Source organism: Natator depressus, chromosome 10, assembly GCF_965152275.1.
Source record: "Natator depressus isolate rNatDep1 chromosome 10, rNatDep2.hap1, whole genome shotgun sequence".
Classification (NCBI taxonomy): domain Eukaryota; kingdom Metazoa; phylum Chordata; order Testudines; family Cheloniidae; genus Natator; species Natator depressus.
Window position 1 is genome coordinate 63,754,798 of NC_134243.1, and position 26,311 is coordinate 63,781,108.

Below are 26,311 nucleotides of genomic sequence, written 5' to 3' on the forward strand. Positions count from 1 at the left end.
AATTAAGATGACATATCCTTTTATTTTACAATTAATGTACTTTATTTCTTAACTGCTGATGATCTACCATGAAATTAAGAGTAACAATAACTGATGTATTAATTTAAACTACCTGGGTATCATCTAGAGAAAATTTCGTTCTTTCCTGTTTACTTTATTTTATTCTTTTTAAAATTGGGGAAATTTGAAAAACTTGTTTATATTTTTCTGGATCCCTTTCCTTCCTCCCTCCCTTTCCCAGTGCTCTATTATTTTAATGAATAGAGAAGTTTTGCCATTTCCTCTTTTATAAAAAGATTTATCTATTTGGCACAGTCATAATGCTGAAAATCACACTTTGGTCTTGTCTACATTAGAAATTATCTTCAAAATTTCTCACCCTTCATACTACTGCTGGAGTTGCTCCACTGATTGTAGAAATGGTGAGAGCACTAGTTTAGATTGGCTGCTGGTAGCCACTGGCATTTAAACCCCCCTGTTTTCTAGACCTGTTCTGGGCTGGGTTAGATGCTCTGGTGAAAGAGACTAGTCTACACTAGCTGCAGGGGTGGGAAATTTGAATAAAAATGCTAGTGCAGACATGATCTTTGGGAAGCCAAAGCTCAAGAGTCCTTGGGAATCTTTGCATGAGTTTGGTCATTTGAGAGAGGCTGCAAGAAGGTGGCATGGGGCTATAAAGGATAGGTGAACTTCAGTAAGGCCAAGACACAGAGGTGAAAGTAAGCCGGTCCAGTCCGGTCTGGTGTACCGGCAAGAGCCTGTAAGCCATACCAGACTGCCTTCCCCAGGCAGGTGATTTAAAGGGCCCGGGGCTCCTGACAGCAGCTGGAGCCCTGGGCCCTTTAAATTGCCGCCGGAGCCCTGCTGTCAGAGCCCCCAGGTAGTGGAGGCGGCCGGGAGCCCCAGGGCTCAGACGGCGATTTAAAGGGCCCGGGGCTCTGCTGCGGTAGCGGCAGCCGGGAGCCCCGGGCCCTTTAAATCACCGCCAACGCCCCTGCTGCCACCACTACCCCGAGGGCTCTGGCAGCGGGGCTCGGGCGGTGATTTAAAGGGCCCGGGGCTCTGGCAGTTGCGGGGAGCCCTGGGCCCTTTAAATCGCCGCTGGAGCCCCACTGCCAGAATCCTGGGGTAATGGCGGTGGCCGGGGGCTCCAGGCAATTTAAAGGGCCCGGGGCTCTACTGTGGTAGCAGCGGCTGGAGCCCCACGCCCTTTAAGTTGCCCCTGAGCCCCCAGCCGCCTCTGAAGCTGGTAGCTCCAGCGATGATTTAAAGGGCCCGAGGCTCCCAGCTGCCGCTACCGCACCCAGAGCCCTGGGCCCTTTAAATCTTAATTTAAAGGGCCTGGGGATTTAAGGGCCCCGCCTCTTCCGGTTGAGGCCCTGCCCCGTGCTCAGGACTCTGGCATACCGAGTCCTTTCAGTTACTTTCACCCCTGCTCAGAGAGCAGTTAGGCAGAACTGGACGTGTCAGAGAGACCTCAAAAAGCGTTGAGAGAAGCTGGGAAGGCAACAGCTGAGAACAGCAGAACGTTACAAGGGGCAGGGAGATTTGGGAAGTAAAGCAGAAAGTCTCAGAAGCTTCAGAGTAGGCCAGGAAAGTAGATGGAGGGGGCCAGGAGAAAGACTTCAGAGAAATGGGAAAAGATTTGTGATGAAGCATGGAAACATACTGGTGCAGTAACTGGGTGGGCTTGGAAGAGTGGCTGGAAAGGTCAGAGTTGGGTAGGACAGAAGAGATGCAATAAGAAGGGGTGGACACTGTGGAAGTTGGACACAGCATGCCGGAGGACAGGAAGAGCATTGAGGAGCACGGATAGGAAGGTGGACAGATCAGGTGAAGCCTCAGAGAATATCAGTGGAGTGGATGGGAAGGATCAATGGAACACTTGGGCAGAGGGAGTCAAACATCAAGGTTTGATAGGGAAAAAGGGAAATTTCATACCAATGCAGTTTTTCCCGCTTGCATCCACTTCATACCCAGAATTACATATGCATTTATATGTTCCACGCAGATTCTCACAGATTCCATTTGGGCAGATATCAGGATTCAGTGCACATTCGTTAATATCTGCACAAACACAACAAAGTTCATGATTTCCTTTGGACGATCAAATTCACTAAACTAGAAAAAGTCATCTTTTTCAATATCAAGAACATTGAGTTTCCACGTTTTCACGAGGATGCCTTTCTAATTAAGAACTCCCATACAGAAAGTCACTCTCCCAAGAATGAAGACCCCCACCTTCATGGTGATTAACCTCCACCGCTAACCCATTGGTGTTTGAAGTCCTGCAGAGGTAAACAGGAGCTGGAGATTACGTGAAATCACTTAAACTAGTGTTCTTCCATGTGAAAACAGAGTGTTAAGGAATCACTGCATAGCCCACTTCATTACACTTGCAGGGTAGTGCTCTGTGGCCCTTACTCGTGAACACTGCCTGCTTTCTATGCAGCACAGTCCCACTGACTTCAGTCATGAGCACTGTTTGCAGGAGGAAGGCTTTGCAGGAACTGGCTCTAAGATTACAAAGCTTTAAAGGGAACCACAAGAACCTGCTAATCTCTGATCAATCCTGCAGGACCATAATACTGTTAAAACGAAGTCCCTCCATTATGCACAGCTGAGCACACATTGCTCCTGATCCCACTGCAGAATGTGCCATGGGCCAGTTGCTCACTGGAGAGTAAGTTGGGAGGATGAGGGATCATTGGATAAAGAGAGAATCAACAGCACAGAGTATTTTCCTCTTTGATGGTTCCCTTTTTTCCTCTCTTCACAACTGGTGTTCCCTGCTACAGCTATGGTGCTGAAAATGACGAGCAATCCATCACAACACAGTTATTTGTGAGGCAATTTACGAACATCTGCCCTGCATTTAAGGTCAAATGGGTGATTTATCAGGCCTCCCAGCACCATCCCAGGGGATGGGCTATGTTAGTTAAAGTATCCAGTAAGCTAAATGCATACTGTGTTTTGTTGTTCTGCGTGGCTGCAGGCTGGGGTTCTCTAGATAATGAAATGTATAATGCTGCAGTAAAAATACATGGCTTACAAATCTGCTGCTCCCAAAGAGCATTCCTGTGTAAGCCTGATGAGTGTATGTGCTTGAGCAGCCATTAGAGTGAAATGAGGCGTTCCATGGGTTTAAACCTAGGCTTATTTCTTTGAACATGCTGCAAACCATTCACAGACCCTTCCTCTCACTACTTCCCTAAAGCAACCCCTTTTACAGTAACTCATCGCATTGACTCTTTTACCCTGGTCTAAATTTCAAGTGATACTGTTCTGTGCTCTTACCTCTTCCTTCTAAATCCAGGCCTGGTCCACTGCTGCACAGAGCCTGGTACTCAGCTGAAAAATATTAAAAATAGATGTTTATTTGGTTTCTTTTTAGCTAATTGTTTGCAAGGTCGCCTACAAACAGATTTATTAGCCCATTGCAACAAAGCACCTTGCCATCACTTTAAAAATGTCATTACCATCACCTGGCTCTAAAGCTCATCAACTTTAGGATATTTTAGCAAAAATACACAAAGGGGACATGCAAATTAGCCACATGTGTGTATTTTGTGACAAATCCAGGCCACAATGATATGTGATTATCTGTAAGGTGGAGAAGCAGGAAAGTTTTCAGGCACTCACAGGAACTCATTTTTACAAGGAGTTTCACAAGTTTCTGTGCATGCCTAAATTCTTCTGATGTGCTCACAATGCTCAGACAGCACTGCACAGCCATAACCAGACTAAATACCACCACAAGATACAGGTCATCACCTTCCACCGCATATGTATTTTGCTAACTGCCCAGATAATTACACTGCTGTTAATTTAGGTAACAGCCATCCCTATATACCTAGCGGTCTCTCTCTTTTTTTTCAGTACTGCCACATGCAAAATGTGTTCCACTGCCATCATAACGAGCAATTTAATTTGTGTACCAAAGACCCTATGTTTAACAGATGTTCTAACTCATTCACACTGTCAATAACTTGGATCAAGTGTTTGGTCCCTGGTCCCAAAGGAATTGAAACAAAGATATCCTGGGTTAAACATCTTGCAAAGGGACTCTGCTGAACACCTTGTTCTGGCAAAACTCCCATGTCAAGATTGGGCCTGAAGTAATCTTACACACATACATTTAAAATAGATTGCTTTCACTGCCTTGAGTCACATAACCACTTTCACATAAGATGAAAATAATCTAACACACATTGGAGTCAGCACATGGCTACCTTTAGAACAGGGGCAGGATACATTTTGAACGGGGCTGTAGGGTTAACGTGGGAGGAGTTTCTGAGCAGCAAGAGATAAACTCCTTCCTTTGAGGAAGTTCTTCGGCTCCTGAAACAATAACTTATTTCTGAAAAATTCTCTCCTCCCTCCTGCCTCGAAAGCTGAAGATGTCCTATATTTTACCCTTCACAAGTTGGCATTTTTAACAATAGAAGAGGAGGGCAAAAGATCCCAGAAGAAACAACTTCCACATGTGTAAATGTTCTGTTAAATTTATTCAAATATAAAACAGAAGTCAATGGCATTGGGCCTTACATTTTCAAAACGTTTTAACTGTACTGTGCAGTAAAAAGGGAACCCTGGTATCAACAGGTTTCAGAGTAACAGCCTTGTTAGTCTGTATTCGCAAAAAGAAAAGGAGTACTTGTGGCACCTTAGAGACTAACCAATTTATTTGAGCATAAGCTTTTCATGATACTTTCCACAGTATGCATCCGATGAAGTGAGCTGTAGCTCACGAAAGCTTATGCTCAAATAAACTGGTTAGTCTCTAAGGTGCCACAAGTACTCCTTTTCTTTCTGGTATCAACAGACACTGATGGAAAAGCTCTTTCCTACTCTGATAACATTCTGGTGTTTTGTTGCTATTCTAACTAACGTGGCTTATTGTCAACTGGTGAACAGCAAGGTTTCTTTGAAGATCACATGTCAACTAAACTAGGCTAATTTGTTCCAACTGGTTACATCTCCCTGTCCCTTTTTGTAAGATTGCCAATTAAAACTAAGATCAAAAAAATCTTGAACTATCTTCGCCTACAAAGTAGATACCAGATTATCTTGAGATCCTTCTGTGCTATGCATTTTACGGCATATTTTGCTTGAATACAATAACTATCTACTACCCAAGAGCCATAAACCTGGAAATCCTGGACGCCCCATCATCTCAGGTATTGGCACCCTGACAGCAGAATTGTCTGGCTATGTAGACTCTCTCCTCAGGCCCTACACTCCCAGCACTCCCAGCTATCTTCGAGACACCACTGACTTCCTGAGGAAACTACAATCCATCGGTGATCTTCCTGAAAACACCATCCTGGCCACTATGGATGTAGAAGCCCTCTACACCAACATTCCACACAAAGATGGACTACAAGCCATCAGGAACAGTATCCCCAATAATGTTATGGCAAACCTGGTGGCTGAACTTTGTGACTTTGTCCTCACCCATAACTATTTCACATTTGGGGACAATGTATACCTTCAAATCAGCGGCACTGATATGGGTACCCGCATGGCCCCACAGTATGCCAACATTTTTATGGCTGACTTAGAACAACACTTCCTCAGCTCTCGTCCCCTAATGCCCCTACTCTACTTGAGCTACATTGATGACATCTTCATCATCTGGACCCATGGAAAAGAAGCCCTTGAGGAATTCCACCATGATTTCAACAATTTCTATCTCACCATCAACCTCAGCCCTCTACACCTACAGTCCACACAAGAGATCCACTTCCTGGACACTACAGTGCTAATAAGCGATGGTCACATAAACACCACCCTATATTGGAAACCTACTGACCACTATGCCTACCTACATGCCTCCAGCTTTCATCCAGACCACACCACACGATCCATTGTCTACAGCCAAGCTCTACGATACAACCACATTTGCTCCAATCCCTCAGACAGAGACAAACACCTACAAGATCTCTATCAAGTGTTCTTACAACTACAATACCCACCGGCTGAAGTGAAGAAACAGATTGACAGAGCCAGAAGAGTACCCAGAAGTCACCTACTACAGGACAGGCCCAACAAAGAAAATAACAGAATGCCACTAGCCATCACCTTCAGCCCCCAACTAAAACCTCTCCAACGCATCCTCAAGGATCTACAACCTATCCTGAAGGACAACCCATCACTCTCACGGATCTTGGGAAACGGGCCAGTCCTTGCTTATAGACAGCCCCCCAACCTGAAGCAAATACTCACCAGCAACCACACACCACACAACAGAACCACTAACCCAGGAACCTATCCTTGCAACAAAGCCTGTTGCCAACTGTGTCCATATATCTATTCAGGGGACACCATCATAGGGCCTAATCACATCAGCCACACTATCAGAGGCTCATTCACCTGCACCTCTACCAATGTGATATATGCCATCATGTGCCAGCAATGACCCTCTGCCACGTACATTGGCCAAACTGGACAGTCTCTACGTAAAAGAATAAATGGACACAAATCAGACATCAAGAATTATAACATTCAAAAACCAGTTGGAGAACACTTCAGCCTCCCTGAACACTCGATTACAGACCTAAAAGTGGCAATTCTTCAACAAAAAAACTTCAAAACCAGACTCCAGCGAGAGACTGCTGAATTTGAATTAATTTGCAAACTGGATATAATTAACTTAGGCTTGAATAAGGGGGTCATTACACAAAGTAAAACTATTTCCCCATGTTTATTTCCCCCCCGCCCCCCGCTGTTCCTCAGATGTTCTTGTCAACTGCTGGAAATGGCCCACCTTGATTATCACTACAAAAGTCCCCCCTCCTCCCCCGCTCTCCTGCTGGTAACAGCTCACCTTACCTGATCACTCTCGTTACAGTGTGTATGGTAACACCCATTGTTTCATGTTCTCTGTGTATATTAATCTCCCCACTGTATTTTCCACTTAATGCATCCGATGAAGTGAGCTGTAGCTCACGAAAGCTTATGCTCAAATAAATTTGTTAGTCTCTAAGGTGCCACAAGTCCTCTTTTTCTTTTTGCGGATACAGACTAACACGGCTGCTACTCTGAAACCATTTGTAGACAGTGAAGAGAACCAATAGATTAACTATGGCCCTGATTCTGCAACTGGCTCAGCACAGGGATCCCCGTTGTCTTATTTACTGGCTTCTGTCCCGGGACCGTGTCAGCACACTCTTCCTGTAAAAAGTGCTTTTCTAGCAGCAGCACCTTCACAGCGAAAATGAGTAGGATTGCAAGCTTGCCAGAGTGTAGTTATGGTCCAAAGAAGTGAACGGTATTGTCTTGGGGAGTTTCGGGTTAGAGGCTCAAGTATCCTTCACTGGGCTCCCCTTTTTGCATCCACAATTGGAAGACATGATTTTGACTGATCCCAGTTATTTGTGGACACAACTTAGGTCATTTAGTTATCCAGAACAGAAGGTACAATTAACTATTCAGACACCCTCAGTTACCTAAAATGTGCCCACAAATAATTTTGAGGTCAAAACTGTGTCCACAGTTATTCATGTTGACAACAATGGAGGCCATTGCTTGAAAATCTGGCATAATGCTTGCAGTGATCATGGGCCAGATTCTTGGTGTTCATTTATGCCTCTTCAAAAAATATTCACCCCTGTACTCTTCATACATGCACAGCAGCAGATGTTCCAAGACACAGCAATGTGTGTGTCATGTACTTGAGGTTACACTTCTCCAGATTTAGGATTTATGAATGACAGGATCAATGCATGTGACTTTCTATTTTAATACTGTCAGAATTGAGACCTTCGTAAAAATTAATTATCAATGAAAAGTTTAGGTCAAATTTCCTACTTCTTAAACATACAGTACCTGAATTTTGAGCAGGACATGGCTGACAAGGTTCTCCAAAGGCATAGTCAGTGCTGGCACAACAACATTCCGATTTAGTAACAGCGCCAAATAATGGTTTAACACATTGACCTCTCTTGTATCCACCATAGCATGTGCTTCGCATGTGCGTATCTAAATGAGAAACGTAATCCATCAGGGATCTAGCAGAGTCACAAGAATAATGCCATAAATCAAAATACATTCAGTCACACCTTTAAAACCAGATTTTAAAAACACTGTGAGATAGCTGAAATATATAATTTTTGCTCATCATTTTCTCAGTAGATCTCACTCCGATATAACCTCTCTCATCACTTAGTGCTCAGCTCAATGCATAGAATTCTGCTTCTTTGCACTGTAAGCCTGACAGGGGCTGAAAATGCTGAGGAAAATCAATTCTCCATAGCTACTGCATGCTAAAGTAAGCTAACTAAGTTGAGCCCTTATAGAGATAGCCTGTCAAAAAATCAGCTTTTGAAAACTGAACAATTCAGCCAGGCTATTAAACAAGAGATAATTTTACATTACTCTGGGACCTTTCATCTCAAAATATTTATTAATGAAATCTTGCAACTTCCATGTGAAGAATGTATGTATGTAGGTATATCTGTATTATTATTATCCTTATTTAATGGCATGGTAATTGCAATTTTTAACTGGCAACCACTGTAGTAATATACATTTGAATATAGGATGGCTTCAAGACCGAAAGGTAGTCTTGGGAGTCAGTCATGTGACAGGGGCATTAACTTTTCATAACATTGACCCATGTCACATGACTGGATTCCAGAAATGCGGATTAGCACAAACCAACACTCTGAGCTGTCACGCCGTTTTTGAAGGAAAAAAACTATATAAACAATGTTATTTTGGAATATTCCACTTTATTCTCAGATTTAAAGGGTGATTTCACTTTATATCAAATTGTTTTCCTTGTTTCTATCTAAATGTATTATTTGTTCCTGACTCATACAGGCCCAAACATACATGCTGGAACTAGGGGCGCTCCTGCACCCCCTGGCTTGAAGAGGTTTCCTTTATATACAGGGTATACAGTTTGGTTCAATGGCTTTCAGCACTCCCACTATCCTTGCTCTGTTCCAGCACCCATGGGCCCAAATTCATCACTTGTGAAACTCCAGGGATTAAGCCCAGTGAGTTTGTATTTTGTGCAATATAAGGGTCAGGACAGAAATGCTGAGCTAAGCAACTCCATTCTGCCGCCTGACTTCTAAATGTCCCACAAGCTATCTCCAAAACAAAGTGAGAATCTGCAGCCACACTGCAGCCACTTCACTGTTTTTCCTTAGAGAAACAGAATATGCATAAAAGCAAAAACACGGATGCTTTTGTTTTAAATTGATAACTCGTAGGTCAAAAAAAAGGGCTAGACATTTGGAAGTTCACATAATTTGTAATAGTCAACAGAAAAAGAGGGGGTAAACAGATGGGACATAGGACCTCTGGCCCTGATCCTTGAAACACTAACAAACAAGAAGTTAACCAGGCTACTCCTGTGCATAAAGTTACACATTTCTGTGTTTGCAGGATTGGAGCCTATACAAGGTACGTGATTTTTTTTTTTCAATCTACGAGACTACAAATTATTTTAAAATGGGTGGTAATTTTTCTTGGTTAGGCAAAGAGATAGATCTCTAGACACTGGAAAAGTTCTCATGTCCCACCTTAAAAAAAACTGATACGTTGACATAGAAGAAATTTACTTGATAGGAAAATTTTATCTATAATGTTAATGACAAAACTAAAAAATATTGTGATATTGGGAGAATTTCTCTCTTGTGCAAAGGAAAGCAGTGATGTGCTAATGGGAGGTACTTCTTCTTACGAACAGTTTTATGCACCTGTTTTAAAATACAGTGGCCAGATTTTCAGCTGATGTAAATTGATATTGTGCCATTGACTTTAATAGAGTTATGCTGATTTACATCAGCTAAGAACCTTGCCCGAGAAATTTTTTGAAAAGAAAAGAAAGGAAAAAGAAAATAGATAAAAGTGAACAATTATAGTGATCCTCACAAATAAAGACATTCATTAGTTTGGGAGAACCTACCAATCCAGTGTCATGTGGTATGTGCTATGAGCTAAACCATGGTGTGTCCATCATTGCAATTTTAATGCTTTTGCTCAGTTAGTTAATTGTGACTTGTCTCACAATGAGTTTGTCTTACCAACGCACACACGTCCATCTAGTCCAACTACAAGACCTGGGAAGCAGTCACATCTGAAAGAGCCATCAGTGTTCACACAGCGCCCGTTCATGCATATTCCAGCTGTCTCACACTCATCGATGTCTGTTAAAGAACAGAATAAGCTTTATTAGAAATTAAATTAATCTTCAATGCCTGACTGAAACTTGCATTTGTAAGGCTTATTTTCAATGTATTCAATAAAAACAAACAAAAATCACTTCACCAAATGAAATATGAGTGTAATTTTTTTTATTAAAAATAAAAAACCCTCCAACATTAGTTCATTCTATGAAGCAGAAAGAGCAAAATTCAGGGCGAAAAATATCCTGCTTTCCGTGGATTTTCCTCCAGTGAAGAGAGCTACATTTTCCTAATATGTTCCCAAGAGATGCATAATCTAAAATAAGGGTCACTCAGGCAAAAACAGAATTGGAGGAAGGAGGAAACCATGACTGTTAAGACAAAGGACTTGTGTAGTGTTTAACAGGGCATTCCCTTTCTGTGTTACCATTTAGTTTGTGCTGTAAGAAATCAGGCCAGATAGCAAATTAAAGCTTTGACCCCTATGACTAGTCTTCACGGGGCCCCCAAAGAATTTTCTTCTTCCTGCTGTGTGTTCAGTTTTTGGGAGCACTTCTGAATGCTAAGCGTCCAAGCCCAGCCCACACATCATGTCCCCGTGGTGATCTGCATGACAATTGGGTTTTTATATCAGATGCTTGTTACAGCCCTTCACATAAATTTTTTAATGGGAAAATTACACACCAGCCTCGTAAGGAATTTTTTAATGAACTGAACCCTGAACAACTGTTAAATAAAAGCTATCATCTTTGTCCAACAATAGCTACATGGAACAATAAGTCCTGTTGCACTGAAACACAAGGTTAAAACTATTTAACATTTGAGTTGGGAGGTCAAATTAGTCAAACATTTTAATAGACTGCATACCCTGCTAACAGAGATAGCATTTTCTTGACACAGGGAATAAGCTATTTTTCAACAATTAGGAATTACAGAGGGAATGTTTTAAAATATTGTTTGGAAGCAGGTATAACACTTACAAAATAATCACTTTAGAACAACTCTCAAACAACGGATGACAATTTCCTTTTTTTCTGACCTTAAAAGTGAAAATTGAGAGTGAAACACCTTTATGTTTTTCTTGGGTTGTGGTGTTTGACACAAAACATAGCTTGTATGATCCAAGATTCCTTGTTCAAAATATATTTTTAATAGAAGTTATATTTGATTACATGGGCTAAATTAATTTCAGTTAGCCTGCAAGCTTTTGTTCTGTTTCAAACAGACAGATAAATCATGAATTCCTTCCCTACTTTACACTCAGTCCTTACTCAGACAACACTCTCGTAGAGTTTTGTTGGAGTAAAAGCTGAGACAGAACTTCAGGATTTGGGCCACAGTGTGTATCAGTGGAGACTGTTCTTGACTAGATGACAAACAAATCCTTTTAGCAGTTATACACGTTCTATAAAACGTCATCTTAAACTTTTTCTAAAGTTTATTTTTAGGGGTTATTTAAAAGAAAGAACTGAACAAGCATAAATGTGTATATTTTTCCTTTCTCGTTTCAGTGGGTTTTTAAAAATGTTTTGTAACTTCATAAAAATAAAGACTGGAATATAAAACACATTTCTTTCCGTACAACTCAATGCACTTTACAAAGATAGGTAAGCATTATCACCACCTTCTTAAAGGTCAGGAAACTGAGGCACAGAGAGGTAAAGTGATCTGCCCCAAAAAATCACACACATCAAGCGAAGTGCTAGCTTCACTGAAATCAATGGCAAGAGTCCTATGGACTTCAACGTGGCCAGGATTCCACCCATTAAGCCTACTGCAGAACCAGGAATAAAACCCAAATTCTGGCTCTGACTGGACTATGTAGCCTCCGTCCGTGAAAGGATGACATTTTGACAACCCCAACAACTGTAAGTTTTCCCCCACTGACTTTGCCAGCATGTCTCAACCTTGTTCTGAAGAAACTTATCTACAGGATTCACTCTCCATGTCTAATCCGTCTTTGTCCTTTCCACTTAGATTGCCAATTAGTGGCAACTGTGAAGGACCTTTCAGATGTGCAAGCAAGTTCCCTAAATTCTGAACTGAAAACAACTTATTTCACAGGCCACTAAACATTCACTTTCAGTCCTGCTAACCAGGGCAGGATTTGTGATCTGAAGGTGAAACCATTTATTAAATGTATAAAACAGCAACAATGCGCCCAACATGTAAAATATCATAAAAGGAACTGTCATGGTAAATAAGTTTAATGTCCCTGTATTACAGGGAATACTCACAACTATGGTGTAATATTCCTTTTGGGTACATTATTTCATTAAAGCTTGAGTGAAATTTTTCAGACAGCCAGATACATGCCCCCTACACATACTTAAATGCCAGTTTTATGGAACTAAGGGTCAATTTCAACATCCTAACAAGGGGTTAGGAAAGTGTTTTTACGGCACCCGTGTTTCAAAACTCAGCTTACGGTGCATCAAATGAGATCCTTATAAGAGTGGGATGGTGTATATTGTAGATCTTATATTCCTTTTGATCCCCCAACAAGTTTGGCAAAACACTTGTCAATTTCACACCAAAACTGTAGCCAGTTTCCTGCATAGCTGTCAGTTTCTGTGCACACATACCCAACTTGCATGTGTAATGATAGTAATTGCATGTGCAAATTAGAGGCCAGATTCTCAGTTAGTGTAAACTGAGGTATCACCATTGACTTCAACAAAGATTTACCAGAAGAGAATCTGGCTCTAGGATTGCAATTGCATGTGTTTGTGTAGGTGCATGCAGTGCAAAAATCTGGCACGCAACGCTTACTTACTGAAAATACTACTTTTTAGTCAGAAAGAAACCATTTACTCTGTAATGGTGTATACAGAGAGGAGTTAATGAGGATGAGCAATAAAATCAACAGGAAAAATCATTAAACAGATTTTTTAAAACACATGTAGCTGTTAATGTGATGACAGAAGTTGAATAGGGAATTATGTTAATTTTAGCCACAATGTATTTCTGGGAGCTGATAAATGTTATTTCAGGAAGGTCTGTGGTTGGAGGTGGGGAGGAGGGACAGTTGAGGTGAATATAAAGTTGAAAGCAAAGTGAAAATGGATTTTGACCAAATAACAATCTCACCTTTCCTGGCTATTTATGTGCTCATTCTTAGAGCTCAAGGTTTACTATGAGTGTTGAAAAGTAATGGGGGAAACCCTCTATTTTATTGCAAAATCTGTTCCAGCTTTCAGCAGGAATCATTTGAGTTGCCTGCAACTTTGGATAATTTTCAAACCTTTTCCCTTTGATGCACAGAAGTAACATTTCTCTGGGCCAGGAATACCTTTTTGTCTGGATCCTCACTACTGTTTAGCCCTCAGGCACACAACTGAGGTTGGGGAAGCGGAAAATCACAGGTTTGTTTTTTTAAGACCATGAGTCAATTTATCTACTGAACTTTTGATCTAGGTCATTTACTTGCAGAAATTCTCTTAAAAAAATCATTAAGATGATTATGCCAAAAGTGAAAGTCAATGAGGGCTTTTGGAATAAGTCCCTGTGGGGGGCTCAGGTTGCTGGTGGCACCACATGTCAAACTTCATGCCAGTGACACTGGTGTTCTGCAGCAGATGGCTTCCAGGGGCCTTATGCCACAGCAACCTTCCACCCACCTATGAGCCCACATTCCATTGCCATTCTGCACCCTCACCAGCTGAGACATTGGCAGTGATTCTCTTCATGCTAGGATGATGGCAGATGCAGATACAGTGTTACTGGCCACATCTGCTTTAAGAGATGAAGGAACAGTATTGCTGGTGGCTGCCAACATTATTAGTGATGGCAGCTGTGTGTCCACAACAAATAGAGAGCAGTCACTAGACAGCGGTGCTGAGGCAAGGACAACTATCACAGGGCTTTAAGTCTGAGTTAGTGTCTTGCCCATGTTTGTATTTCCTCTTGCTGCCCATTCAGACACTGACATACAGAAAAAGACAAGTTCTTAGTCCTCTACTTCTCATTTGCATCCTTATCACCCTTCCCTCTCCCGCCCTAACACACAAAGAGGCCGAGTGCCCATTCTCAAAAACCAAAACAAAACTGAACCAAAATGCATTCCTGTGTGTCTGTGCAAGTTACAGCTGGCTCAGCCAGTGACTAAGCTCCAAGGCTGAGGAGACACTTGGGCAGAGGCAGTGGAGTGTGTGTGTGTGTGTGGGGGGAGTTACATGTTTGTTTGAGAAATTAGTGGAGAGTTGTTTCTTCTATGACCATCTTGAACAAACAGCCCTATAGGCTCTATGAGAATAAGCTGCTCTCTGGCACAAAACATGCAACTCTCATCCAGTTTCCTGAATTTTGGATAGATCTGCCTTGCAGCTTCAGTAGGAGAGGTGTCAAATTATTATTGTATTCGCTTTTCAGAGCTCTATGAGATCTGTTGAACCTGATCTGGGTCCAAGTTCTCAGACAAGGTGTGGTTCCAATCCAGCCCTTAAGACATGGATTCACATTCATTCGTCTTTTGTATTAACGATACTTTAAAAAACAGAGTATTAACTGAAATCAAAACCATGATTTTTATTACTGCTCTTCAGGGAAAAAAAAAAAAAGAAGCAAACCTCAAGTGTGCTTCAATGAGCTGAGTTTTTTTTAAAATTACCCTAGGGTATTGTTGACTTGATCCCCAGAGCTAAAAGATTTATAATTTTTAAAAAGAAAAACTAAGGAACTTGGCTGAGTGTTTGTTTATTCCTTGCTTCAACTTCTGCTTTGTGCCTATAAAAATTGTTGAAATATGAGATTTATACACAGAAAACTTCCAGTTCTTTAAGGGACAGGACGGAAACTATGATGACATAGCCAGCAAAGAGAATGCTACATTGTCATCCAGTGAGGGTGAGATGAATTATCATAGCAAAGGGGAAAGACTAAACTACTGTGGTGCTCTCATCTAGGTCCCCACCAAGCAGGGTGCTGTACAGGGTGGGAAGCACAGAGACAGGAGTGTGAGAAAGATCCAAGGAGGGCAGAGAGTCAGGATGTCTGGGTGGCCAAGGAGAGAGGAGCAGGAGAAGACAAGAAAAGGGAAAGCATGTGGGAACCAAGCTACAGAAGATGTTACAGGTAAAGACCAGGAGTCTCATTGGGTCAACTCCTTCAGTCTTCGCTCAAGCAACATTTCCCACTGATTATTTGGGAGCGTTGCTAACACTGTGGATAGGAGAAATTGCCTTGGTCCATGACAGATCTTTCCAGCTGATTAAAGAATTTATTTGATGCAAAACTTACTGAATCCTTCTTGGTCTCAAGGGTCAGTGTGGGGTGGAAGAGTAGGAAGAAATTCAGTGATTCTTTAAGCTGTCACAGAGATATGAATCACAGGCCCTTTGAAAACACTAATGTATTGTAATCACTATTGTCAAACACTCACCATTGCAATAACGTCCATCAGATGCTAACTGGAAACCAGGTTTACAAATGCACTTAAAGCTGCCGTCTTCATTGATACACATCCCATTAAGGCACATGTTCCTTATGCTACATTCATCCATATCTGAAATTGCACACAATGGATACAAATGTTCACACTGATGAAACAATAAGAGAGATTCTGTTAACTCCCTCCTCAAGATAATGAACCAAACTAAACTTATGTGGCTGTGTGAATCTATGATAAATATCAACAGGTGATGGAATCAAAATCCAGTGTGGAGGATGCCCCAGAGAAATTACTCATATTTGTAGCAATTAATCATTTGTCAATGAAGGAATAGGTTTGAAATCACTGAAAAGCACAAAAAAGACATTCAGACTCTTGAAATCCTTAAAACTGCCACCTGGGAAAACACTTGTGGCTTTTTTAATTGAGACCTAAACCTCCCTTGGTGAAGAGGAAGTATGGTTTTCAGATATGTGAGAGCTTGACTATAGGCAACCTCCAGGCTGAAAGGTAATCACAATTTTTTTTTATCATTAAGATAAGAACACCTACAGGTGGATGGAGGAGAAGATTGTGTTAGGAGTGAAAATTTCTCTAACCCCCATTAGTCCCAAATTTGTGTTATGTAGACTCCCTAGGATGTTGCTCAAATCTGCACAGGAAAATGCAATGGGGCTCTCTTCAGATGCTAACGTTCTGATCATTAGCTTCCATTTAAAATAAAAGTATCACTTCACTTTCTTTCGGTGACAAGTTACCTATTAAAATACTTGCTGACTAACCACTGAACTGTACAAGCACAGGGTATCCTCTGTGACCTCGCTGTATAGCATAAAAGATACTTTGCTATTGTCTGAGAAATGTCTAGGTTGTAATATGAAGAAAAAACATTTTCAATATTTCAAAACAAGTAATCTATTGGTTAATGCTGACACACAAGTTATAAATATAATAGACAAATTCTCCGCAACTCTTACATATATAGTAAAGTATTAATTGGAATATTAAAAGAGAGCTAAAGGGGGTCAATTCGTTGCTGTCCTGCACCTTCTGCAATCATTCACATCAATGCTCTCTCTCATTTTGGTAACATTTTATACTTCGCTTTGCATTTATTCTGCACTGGTATAAATAAGCATGCAAGACAGCAATGAATTGGTCCCATTAAATCTACCAAAGATCAGGACTGGTCATCAGTTTAACCTAAAAGGCTACACTTATAATCTTACATGTGCAGCACAACTGCCATGGTCTTTAATGAGAACTGGATGTGAGAGCAAACTTTGATCTATTACAGTGCAGCCGATGCAATGAGTTTAGAAGTTGATGCAATACACAGTGCTCAGATACATTCTGGCAACATGCTTAATGGAATGACAAATGTTTTATCAGATTGTCATAATTACTGCTCTGGTTCTTATTAGCACATGGAGTTTAGTGGGAAAGGAAGAAGTCAGGCCTTGGGTAACAATGGATTTTCATTTGTATTTAGATGACGTAGTTACATATTTGATATTTAAAGAGAAGTCCATAGTGTTAAATTAAACCTAAAGGGAGCAGGACAAACAGACCCCTAAAATGTCCGTCTCTACCAAGGATTAACAAAAGCACTACTAACATAAAATCCCTGGATCATAATGACATTACAATATATTCAGAATCATGCTATTTTCCTTAATTTTGCAGCTGTCTTGGATAGAAATTATACTCCTAGACATAGCGTGGTTTCTTTTTACTTACAGGCTAAGTCTGACCAAAATTATTTATGATTTTTAAAAAAAATTGTGTATCTATCCCAACCAGGAATTTTGGCACTAAGTCTTTGAGCTGAATCACTGAGATAATATTCTGCCAAAAACATTTCTAAGAACAGTGCTTGAAATTCTTTTAACGTATGAATAGATCATTGGGAACTCTCCTTGGACCTTGGGAAGCATGATAAAGAACATTCTTCATTTTTTTTCACTATAGGTCTATGAGGTAGGAACACATCAGTTAAGTTCACATTTTCAAATTTTGAAACACCTAGTTTTTTGCAGGTTGGACCAAACTAAATCCACATGAAGCACATTGCTAGTCACCCAATAAAGTTCCATTAAAGCGTGCTGTTAATCTCACAGTAAGATCATGAAGCGTGTGACTTATGCTCCACTCTAAAACATACCACTCCCATCAAAGGAACTCTACATTTTGCGATAGTGGTATGAACTATTTCTTTTGCTGGACAGACATCCTGTTGCCAATTGCCAAGCCACGGCTCCAGAACTGGCTGCAAAGGATGGTTTACTTGCCCTCCCAGACACAGGAAAAGGTATTTAGAAATTTGATTCCCAGCTCCTTCTCTCCCTCCACCTCAAAGACTTTTTATTATTTTTTAAAGTGAGTAATCTCTTGGAATTGTAATTACCGATGGGAAATAACTTCAGAAAAAAACTCTTACCTTCACAGTTTTTTCCATCGACTGCCACATGAAAGCCAGCATTGCAAACACAGTGAAAACTGCCATCTGTGTTTATGCACCGTCCATTATTACAGATCCGGCCATTCTGTAAACATTCATCAATATCTGGAAGACAAGCCAAAAATCAAAAATATAAGTGTGATTTCTTTTCCAGTTTTTTGATTCCATGTAAAAATTACCTTTGCCTGGAAAAGTTTGATTTGCATAACTGAACATTAAGAAGGTGGAAAGAGTATCAAATGATCAGTTTGAAAGAAATTTCAATTTGCAATAGGAACTGAACCTTAGTTCAGAAAACACTAGACTGTAACTTGCTAAAATAGGGTTCAGGCTCCTTCTTACTGTTTCTATGTGGGTTTCTGCATTTCAGTTCCTTACAAAAAGGGTTTTCACTAAAATCTAAACTTACTAAAAGCGAAAGGTTAAACAAAATCAAAGGTTTTTTGTCCTTTGCTGTTGCTGTCTGAAGTAAGAATATAGTGGGAAATTTTGAGACTTTCCCACCGCCAAAATATGTTTTCTGCTCATTTTTATATTTAAATCATGAGATCCTCATTTCCCTCTCTCTGCTGGAGGCCCTTGGCAAGACCTTGGAGGACCTGCCTAGTGGTATCACACAAGGCTGGCAGCCCTCCCTCTCCCCCTAATGAGGGGGGAGGAGATGCTGAGACAGACTGTCTAGACATTTTTTAGATTGCTCAGTGTTCTTCATCAAGGGCTGGATCATCTCCCAGAGATTCTTGCACTCAGGGGACTCTGTGCACAAAGATCTCAACCAGTTCATGCAAATGCCTCCTCAACTACCCAGTCACTCTCCATTTCCCCACACACGCTGCAGATGCCCCAACAGGTGTTCAGGACCAAAAGGGCTCTGCTAGGGGTTGGGGATGAGCAGAGAACAGACTGCACTCCAGACTCAAGTCCCCTGCTAACTATGTCGGTATCTGAGGCAGAATTATTGGTGCTTGAAATCCACAGTTCCCTTCCATGGCAACCCATCTTCACTGAGCACCTGTAGAGGGAACCCAGTCAATGGTTGGGCTGCCAGGGAATGGAGGTACCAGCAGAGGCAAGAATCGTCACATGGACAGTTTCTGCCTCAGCAGATCCCATTCCCCATGATTCCTAGGAACTGTGTGAAGACCTGCTAAGCCTCCCCTCAGAGTGACAGGGGTGATGGACAGGAAATGAGGCACATGGAATTTTCCTGCCCCTTGGGCCCCTTACTTCAGCCTCCTGGTACAAAGTTGAGTGTGGGGCTTGATCTCAGGTAATTATAATGGCAGTTCTTAAGGATCTTCACTTTTATTTACCTGCTGCTATCTGACTTGTGGTGAAGAAACTAATATTTGCAATTTTGTTGTTCCCTATAAGAAGATAGAGGGCAATAGAAGCAACAGTATGTTTTGTTCCACTTGTGGTTTTTAATTATAACATTGTTGTTGATTTTTCTTTTCAGAACTATTAGCAACCACAAAGCTGTCTTTCACCTGAGAGAGCCGTGCATGTTCTTTAGCTTCTACCTTTTTGCATGACCCATCTCCTCTTGCTCTTTGAAAGGTTATAGCATAACAACATGATGAAGTTAGATTACCAGTTTTTGGCTCTCTGACTCCCAGATACACATGACTCTTATGGTTGATCCTGATAACATTTCTTATATTTTTCAGTGCTATTTTACTTGCCTTTTTATGTCACTGAATTAAGTTCTCTAGGTTTTAATCACTATTCACAGAGCTGTCAGCTTTATTCAGGAAAATCTCTTTACTGGGCCCATATTTGAGATCCTCACTAATTTTTACTCAGTCAAACTCCCACTGAAGTTCTTGGGAATCTGACTGAGTAATAATTGAGTAAGTACTGTGGGATCTGGCATGCTATGTTTAATAATTACATCAGTGTAAGTTATGGTCCCCACAAGGGCACCCACTCTAGGCTTCAGGCTCCCTTGGCTGTTACCTCTTCTGAGTGGAGACATGCACCTCACTCCCTTCTTACCAGGGTAGTTTCAGGCTGCATAGCCCCTGACAATACTGTCATATCCAAGCAAGCAACTCTGCTTAAGCAAGCCTGCTTACTTTCTCTTTGGAGACTAACAATAGACTAATTGTCCACCATTATAAGCACAACACTTCCTATGCACGCCTATTATATTCTTATGGTAAAAGCACTCCAGAGAAAACAACATAAGAATCTATATGCGTGCTAATAAACCTACCAGAGATCACCCCAAGCCTAAAATGGGCTCTGGCAGAAGAAGTCCTTCAAACCCCACCAAGAGGTTTCCTGTGGTTTCAAGTTCATCACAGCCTCAGCTCAGAACAAGCACACAGTGTTATGGGGCCCTCTATAGGCCCAGTCCTTCTAAGGACCAGGGGTCCTTATTTGTGGACCGGGGTCCTGTCCGTTTGCTGGATCAGGAAAAAGGCCTGGAGCCTGTTTAAAACCAGGCTATTTAATCAAAAAATCCTTTGTGTGTGTGTGTTGGTCCCTGGAGAATCCAGTTTGAATTAGATGCAAACCTCTCCAAAGGGCTGATAAGCAGAGGAATTACATTAGCACATCTTAAGTTACATAAAATCACACAAACAATTGCATGTTTAATACAATGTACCCAAAAGCATTGAATCTAATTCAATCATATTTATCTTCATTCCATAAGGTTTGGGCAGGATATTATCGTGTCTGTCACAGATTCATCCCATGGTACCTTAGAACCAGGAATCTATAAATGTCTTATGATTACTCAGGATTTTTCAGAAAGGGGTGCCCCTGTAAAGATGTACATGCAACTGTACAAACTCACATTGGTAGGTGTTACAGAAATGCTCGTGCAGGCAGAACAGGCACTTGCACGTGCAGTTGTTCACTGTAAGTGTAAATGCTGTTTTTTCAGACACAAAAGGAGCATGCAGATTTTGGCAAGGACACTTTTGAATAACTGTTCCTTAAAGTCCTTTGTATAGCAGTGGTCCTGCCTGTTTTAGCATATTTTAAAACTGCAGCTAGACAAGCAGAGCTGTAATGGATTGCAAAGGGCCTGTTAAGTGACCACACAGTAACTGCAATGGCCACCAGGCTTTAGACATTTATGTGTTTAATGAGTCCCAGCCAATCAAAGTAAAGCAGTGTAACAAACATGCCTCATGACTAAATTCATCCCCTGAAGTGCACATCATTGGCACTTTTTCTGCATGCCCTACTGTTCTGCAGACAGCTGTTTGTACTATTGCTGTCCTTTTGAGTCAGAAAGGAAAATCCCACACCAGTGCTGGTGGCTTTCTTTTCAAGGTTTTTTGGCAATGAGGCACGTGGTCATGAGCCTCTCTCGTCCCCTCACTGCTAAGACTGCTTGCAGATGTTTTCTCTGGGCTTTGTTTTTTAATTCTTTGCTTCCATCTCTGATCCCCTAATCCCACTCGGATTTCCGAACTCTGCTTTCTTCTGAGTGTCCGATAATATATCTTTAACCAAGCATAACAGCCCTGAATTACTTCTTCTTGAGACTCCTATGTGTAGTTGTCTTAAGAGTATCCAATTCTGACCTCACTGGGTTCTGTGATTCACCCACACCATATATATTAAATTGCTGGCTTAGGCACCACTGGTTTGGTGATTATCTTCACTTCTTCATTTGGTCTTTCCCATTGCAGAATGTAGAGTACACGAAGAGCTGGTCTACACTGAAAGGTTATATTGGTCCAGCTACATCTTTTGAGGGGCATGAAAAATCCATACCCCGGAGAGACGTCGTTAAGCTGAGCTAACTCCCCGGTGTAGACAGTCCTAGGGCAACAGAAGCTGTAGGAAGAATTCTTCCATTGACCTAGCTACTGCCTCTGGGGGAGGTAGACAACCTACAGTGGCGGGAGAACCCATCCCGTTGCACTGTTAAGTGTCTACATTGAAGCACTACAGTGGCATGTCTGCAGCTGTGCCATTGTAATGTTTTAAGTTTAGACACAGCCTACCTCCCAGATTTTCATCAGCAACTGGTCTTTGCTTAGCCATGTAGGGGGTTGAGAGACAGGAGAATGGACACCCAATCCTGGCTTCCCAGAAAGGTATACAATAGTTCACCCTAAAAACAGTCACTGCAGCCTTAGGTTCTGTAATGACTGCTCACAATCCCTATCTGGGTTTAATTACTATTTTCATTGCACAGTGGGAAAATAATTTTCTGAGCTTCCATAATCAACAGTAACCAGAAATACCCGTCTCATTCATCTTCTGTGCCACTGAGTCCCTTCGCAGGGACTCTGCCTCTTGGAAGTCTGATCATATTGTAGTAGCAAAGGGGCTGGAGGGGTGGCAAAGATCCCGTCCAATCACCTTTTGGAGTAGAACTGCACTTTATGTGAATTCACTTGTGTGTCCTTGTAACATCATTCAGCATGGTCACTAAATGTACCCTATTGGTTTGCTGAAGAAACGGTTCACAGGACTCTTGTGAAAATGAAGTTGATGAGGCAGATTCTTATCCCAGGTAATAATTTTAAATTAATATAAAGAAAAAAAAAGTCTTCCACTTCATGTGAGAACTTTTCAGTAGGCATTAAAAGCTACTCATTGAAGGCTGGGGAAAATTTGAGATCTTCCCATTTTTCTTTTTGGTTTCAGTCATCTCCATTACCACACTCAACTTCAGAGTGGGTGTATGGCTAGGGAATCGTCTTCTCTGTACAGAGAGGGAAATATGATGAAGGCAAATCTGAGTCTTTGAGCATTCAAACTCACCCTATTTCATTTGCAAGGCTCTCTTCCTCTAATATATCCTGATCATGCCCTCGCAGAGTAGTCAAATTCTCTCTCAGTAGAAGTGTCTCATTATCAGTTAACTAGCGAGGAAACAGATCCACCTTTAAAGCCAAATTCACATCCCAGCACTGACCAGGAATGTCTGAGAGCAGTGAAAAATGAATCTTACATCTCAGAGGTAGGTAGTGCTGCCAGATAGATTCCTCCCAAGCCCAAATGTCTTTTCATAATCCTGGCCTCTGAGAGTTAGTACTTTGCGCTACCAACTCAACCATCAGGTAGGTTTGGGTCAGCCTTTTTGAAAGAATATTTTTTACTCAAGTATTTAATTTATTTTTAAAAGTTCTTATTAAATGCATATGTTTAACTTTGCTTAAGAATAACTAATATTTTCCCTCCTTAGTGTGTATACAGGAGTACATCTAGGTATATAATATTGTACTTCACCTCGACACTCTGTCCTAGTTAGTGTGCTCTGATATCCAGCACGACACTGGCATATGTAGGATCCTTGGGTATTTATACAGTCTCCACTAATACAAGGATTCTTCTCACATTCATCAACATCTGTAAAATACAGACAGTATATTTTTAGTAAGACATTGTTTGGCAGGTATTCAGGCCTGAGGGCTATTTTATTAGTTTATTTTACATGAGCAAAACATATTGTTTTTAAAAAGAAAAGGAGTACTTGTGGTACCTTAGAGACTAATCAATTTATTTGAGCATTAATCTCTAAGGTGCCACAAGTACTTCTTTTCTTTTTGCGAATACAGACTAACACGGCTGCTACTCTGAAATATTGTTTTTATAAACTCTATTATGCAATACTCAAACATTAAGAATATTTTTTCTCATCAATGTAAGTCTACGTTATGTAGCATTTCATATTCAAAAGTTCTAGGCAGGTACTGGATACTAAGTCAAACAATATTTCCCAGATAAACATTGTAGCTTCAAATAAACTGAGCAAGCCTCAATGTAAATTTCTGCATTTACATTTTAAAATTACCAGTATTTGGACTAACCTCTAGAATTGCACATTCTAAATCAGGTTGCTACTCATGGACAAATGCAAAGGGACTCATGTAAACACACTGTTATATATGTGGTTATTAGCAGCAGATCTATGCAATCTATACCTTCTGTTATTTACAATAACCTTCACTTTACAGTGAGCTAAAGCCTCCTTATTCATTGCTTATTTGGGTAAAATGCCAAAAAATCAACAGTCATTGAAGTCACTAGGCATTTTGCTTTAGTAAGGACAAGATCTGAGCCTATTTTTATAAATGTTACTTTAATCTGTGATTGTAAATTGCATATTTAAGCTGCAGGCAACACTTTAAACTGATTACGTTTTAACCACAATCAACCACATCATATTTCTAAGAAAAATGTGCTTAATTTTGCATACTTAGAATAATCAGAACTTAATTTATCACAAGGTTTATTTGTTTTTACATGTAATATGCTAGAGGTAAAACTATTATAAATATGCGTTTACATTTGAAATCAAATTAAGTGTTACACCCATTTTAAACATGGAGCCTACTTCTGTTTTCGTTTGTTTGTTTTTTGTTTTGTTTTACTAAGAAATTAATGAAGGTCTTTATATCTTATGGGATAGGAAAACAGTTTCATACAATTATCACTGTCTGATTTACAGAGCACAAGGAAAATCTCATACCAATGCATTCCCCTCTGACATCCAGTTGGAATCCTTTGTTGCACTCACAGCGGTAGCTCCCAGGAGTTGGAATACAGCGCCCATTAAGACAGAGATGTCTGAATAGCTGGCAATAGTCAGTGAAATTAACTGGCAAAACCACTGAAATGAAAAAGTTACAAAAGTAGATTAATAGGTTATAATAATGATTTTCTGTAATACTTTCTCTAATACAACTCATATAGCATTCTCCATTAAAAGTTAACATTTACCTTCCATCACCACATAGATTAGAGAAGAAATTGGACAGCACTAAGCGTGCAAAAGCAGCGCTATGTCCCAGACAGCACTGTTTGAGAATGGCTGGTAAATGTTGACTTTTTGATGATGACAGCTATAATCTGCTTTCCCATCTTGCAGGACACAACTTTTAGGGCTAAACCCATGTATAAGGAGGTGTGTGGTATTATATAGGGACGATAAAAAGCCAGCATTAGCCAACAGCTGCGACACAGTAGCACAGTACCTCAAATATCTCCATTTTTATAGCTAGGAATTGGACAGATACTGAGAAGATTACTGTGGTAACTATGTGGTATCAAGAAAAGGAGTACTTGTGGCACCTTAGAGACTAACCAATTTATTTGAGCTTAAGCTTTCGTGAGCTACAGCTCACTTCATCGGATGCATCCGATGAAGTGAGCTGTAGCTCACGAAAGCTTATGCTCAAATAAATTGGTTAGTCTCTAAGGTGCCACAAGTACTCCTTTTCTTTTTGCGAATACAGACTAACACGGCTGTTACTCTGAAACCTGTCATATGTGGTATCAGTTGGCAAGTGCTTACTGTGGGCTGCATTGGCATTTTGCAAACCAGTCTGAGTAAGGGACAGGATAGGGAATGAATTGACACTCTGAAAGTCAGAGTTCTTTTCCTGCTTCCTCCTTGCACCAGACACACCTAAACCTTCCCCTAGCCTTTTCCTTGGCACAGTTTACTTCTCTCTCCACAGTGGCTCACTTGCATGGGCCAGTTCACTGAGTATGTGAGGCATGGTGAATTGGAGCTCTGGTTCCACCTTCTCCCCACACCTGTCTGCTTAGTCCCCACTCACCTAAGGAACAGTGGAAGTAGCAGCTGGCAGCAGCAGTTGCTCTCCCCCATGCAAGTGTGAGAGATACAGCAATTTCCTGCCATACCCTTGGGAGATCTTACTGTATTCAATTTAAGTATCTTTGAGGTTCATTGTATCAATGTACTACCACGGGCTGGGATTTTACGAAACCTCTCAAGTGGGGGAGGATGTGACAGATGTGAGACCTAGGGGTTCAATTAACTATATTGAACAATGTACCTGACAAGAACAGACTTTTGGAACAAAACAAGTTAAGTGGTTTTCCTGGTGAATATCCTAGAGGAAGGTGAATGCTAATTCCTTAACCTCCAGTTATATAAAATCCCAGTCTGGGGAGTGGGCCATTGTCTGTTGATCACCTGCTGGATGAGGCCAAGATCATAGGCCCAAAGTGTATAAAGGAAGGACTGAACTATTCACTGCTGTTCTGGTTCTGAATGTGAGATGGTTATGAACTTGTAACCACAGGGAAAACCCACTTGTGGGCTGTGAGGGACCGACACCTACCAGAGCCTAAGGTTGGAGTCAGGGTGACCTGTAGTAAGCTTTATAGCACGTTTGTGGGTTCTTTTATTGTTTTTAATATGTTTTCTCTGTAATGCTTTCAGTCTTAAGAATAAATATACTTGCTTATAAAGAGCTGGGTGCTAACTTATAGCTGGGCAATTATACTGTTCATAACTTCGAGAGAAAGCAAAAAGCAAATGCTGGCTTGCTAGGCAGTCTGGCTTGCTGGGGATATCACAGTGTAGACAGG

The 26,311-nt window shown here is 41.0% G+C and overlaps 1 protein-coding gene across 1 annotated transcript in view; it reads right to left on the reverse strand.

Moving 5' to 3' along the window:
* FBN1 (fibrillin 1) overlaps nucleotides 1-26,311 on the reverse strand; it is a 217,129-nt gene that overhangs the window by 91,209 nt on the left and 99,609 nt on the right. Inside the window, exons 12-19 of the mRNA XM_074966374.1 lie at nucleotides 24,441-24,581; nucleotides 23,198-23,317; nucleotides 17,972-18,097; nucleotides 15,523-15,645; nucleotides 10,041-10,163; nucleotides 7,831-7,983; nucleotides 3,298-3,351; nucleotides 1,942-2,067 (exon numbers count right to left, since the gene is read on the reverse strand). Coding sequence (XP_074822475.1) covers nucleotides 1,942-2,067; nucleotides 3,298-3,351; nucleotides 7,831-7,983; nucleotides 10,041-10,163; nucleotides 15,523-15,645; nucleotides 17,972-18,097; nucleotides 23,198-23,317; nucleotides 24,441-24,581 — 966 coding nt within the window. The remainder of the gene's footprint in view (nucleotides 1-1,941; nucleotides 2,068-3,297; nucleotides 3,352-7,830; nucleotides 7,984-10,040; nucleotides 10,164-15,522; nucleotides 15,646-17,971; nucleotides 18,098-23,197; nucleotides 23,318-24,440; nucleotides 24,582-26,311) is intronic.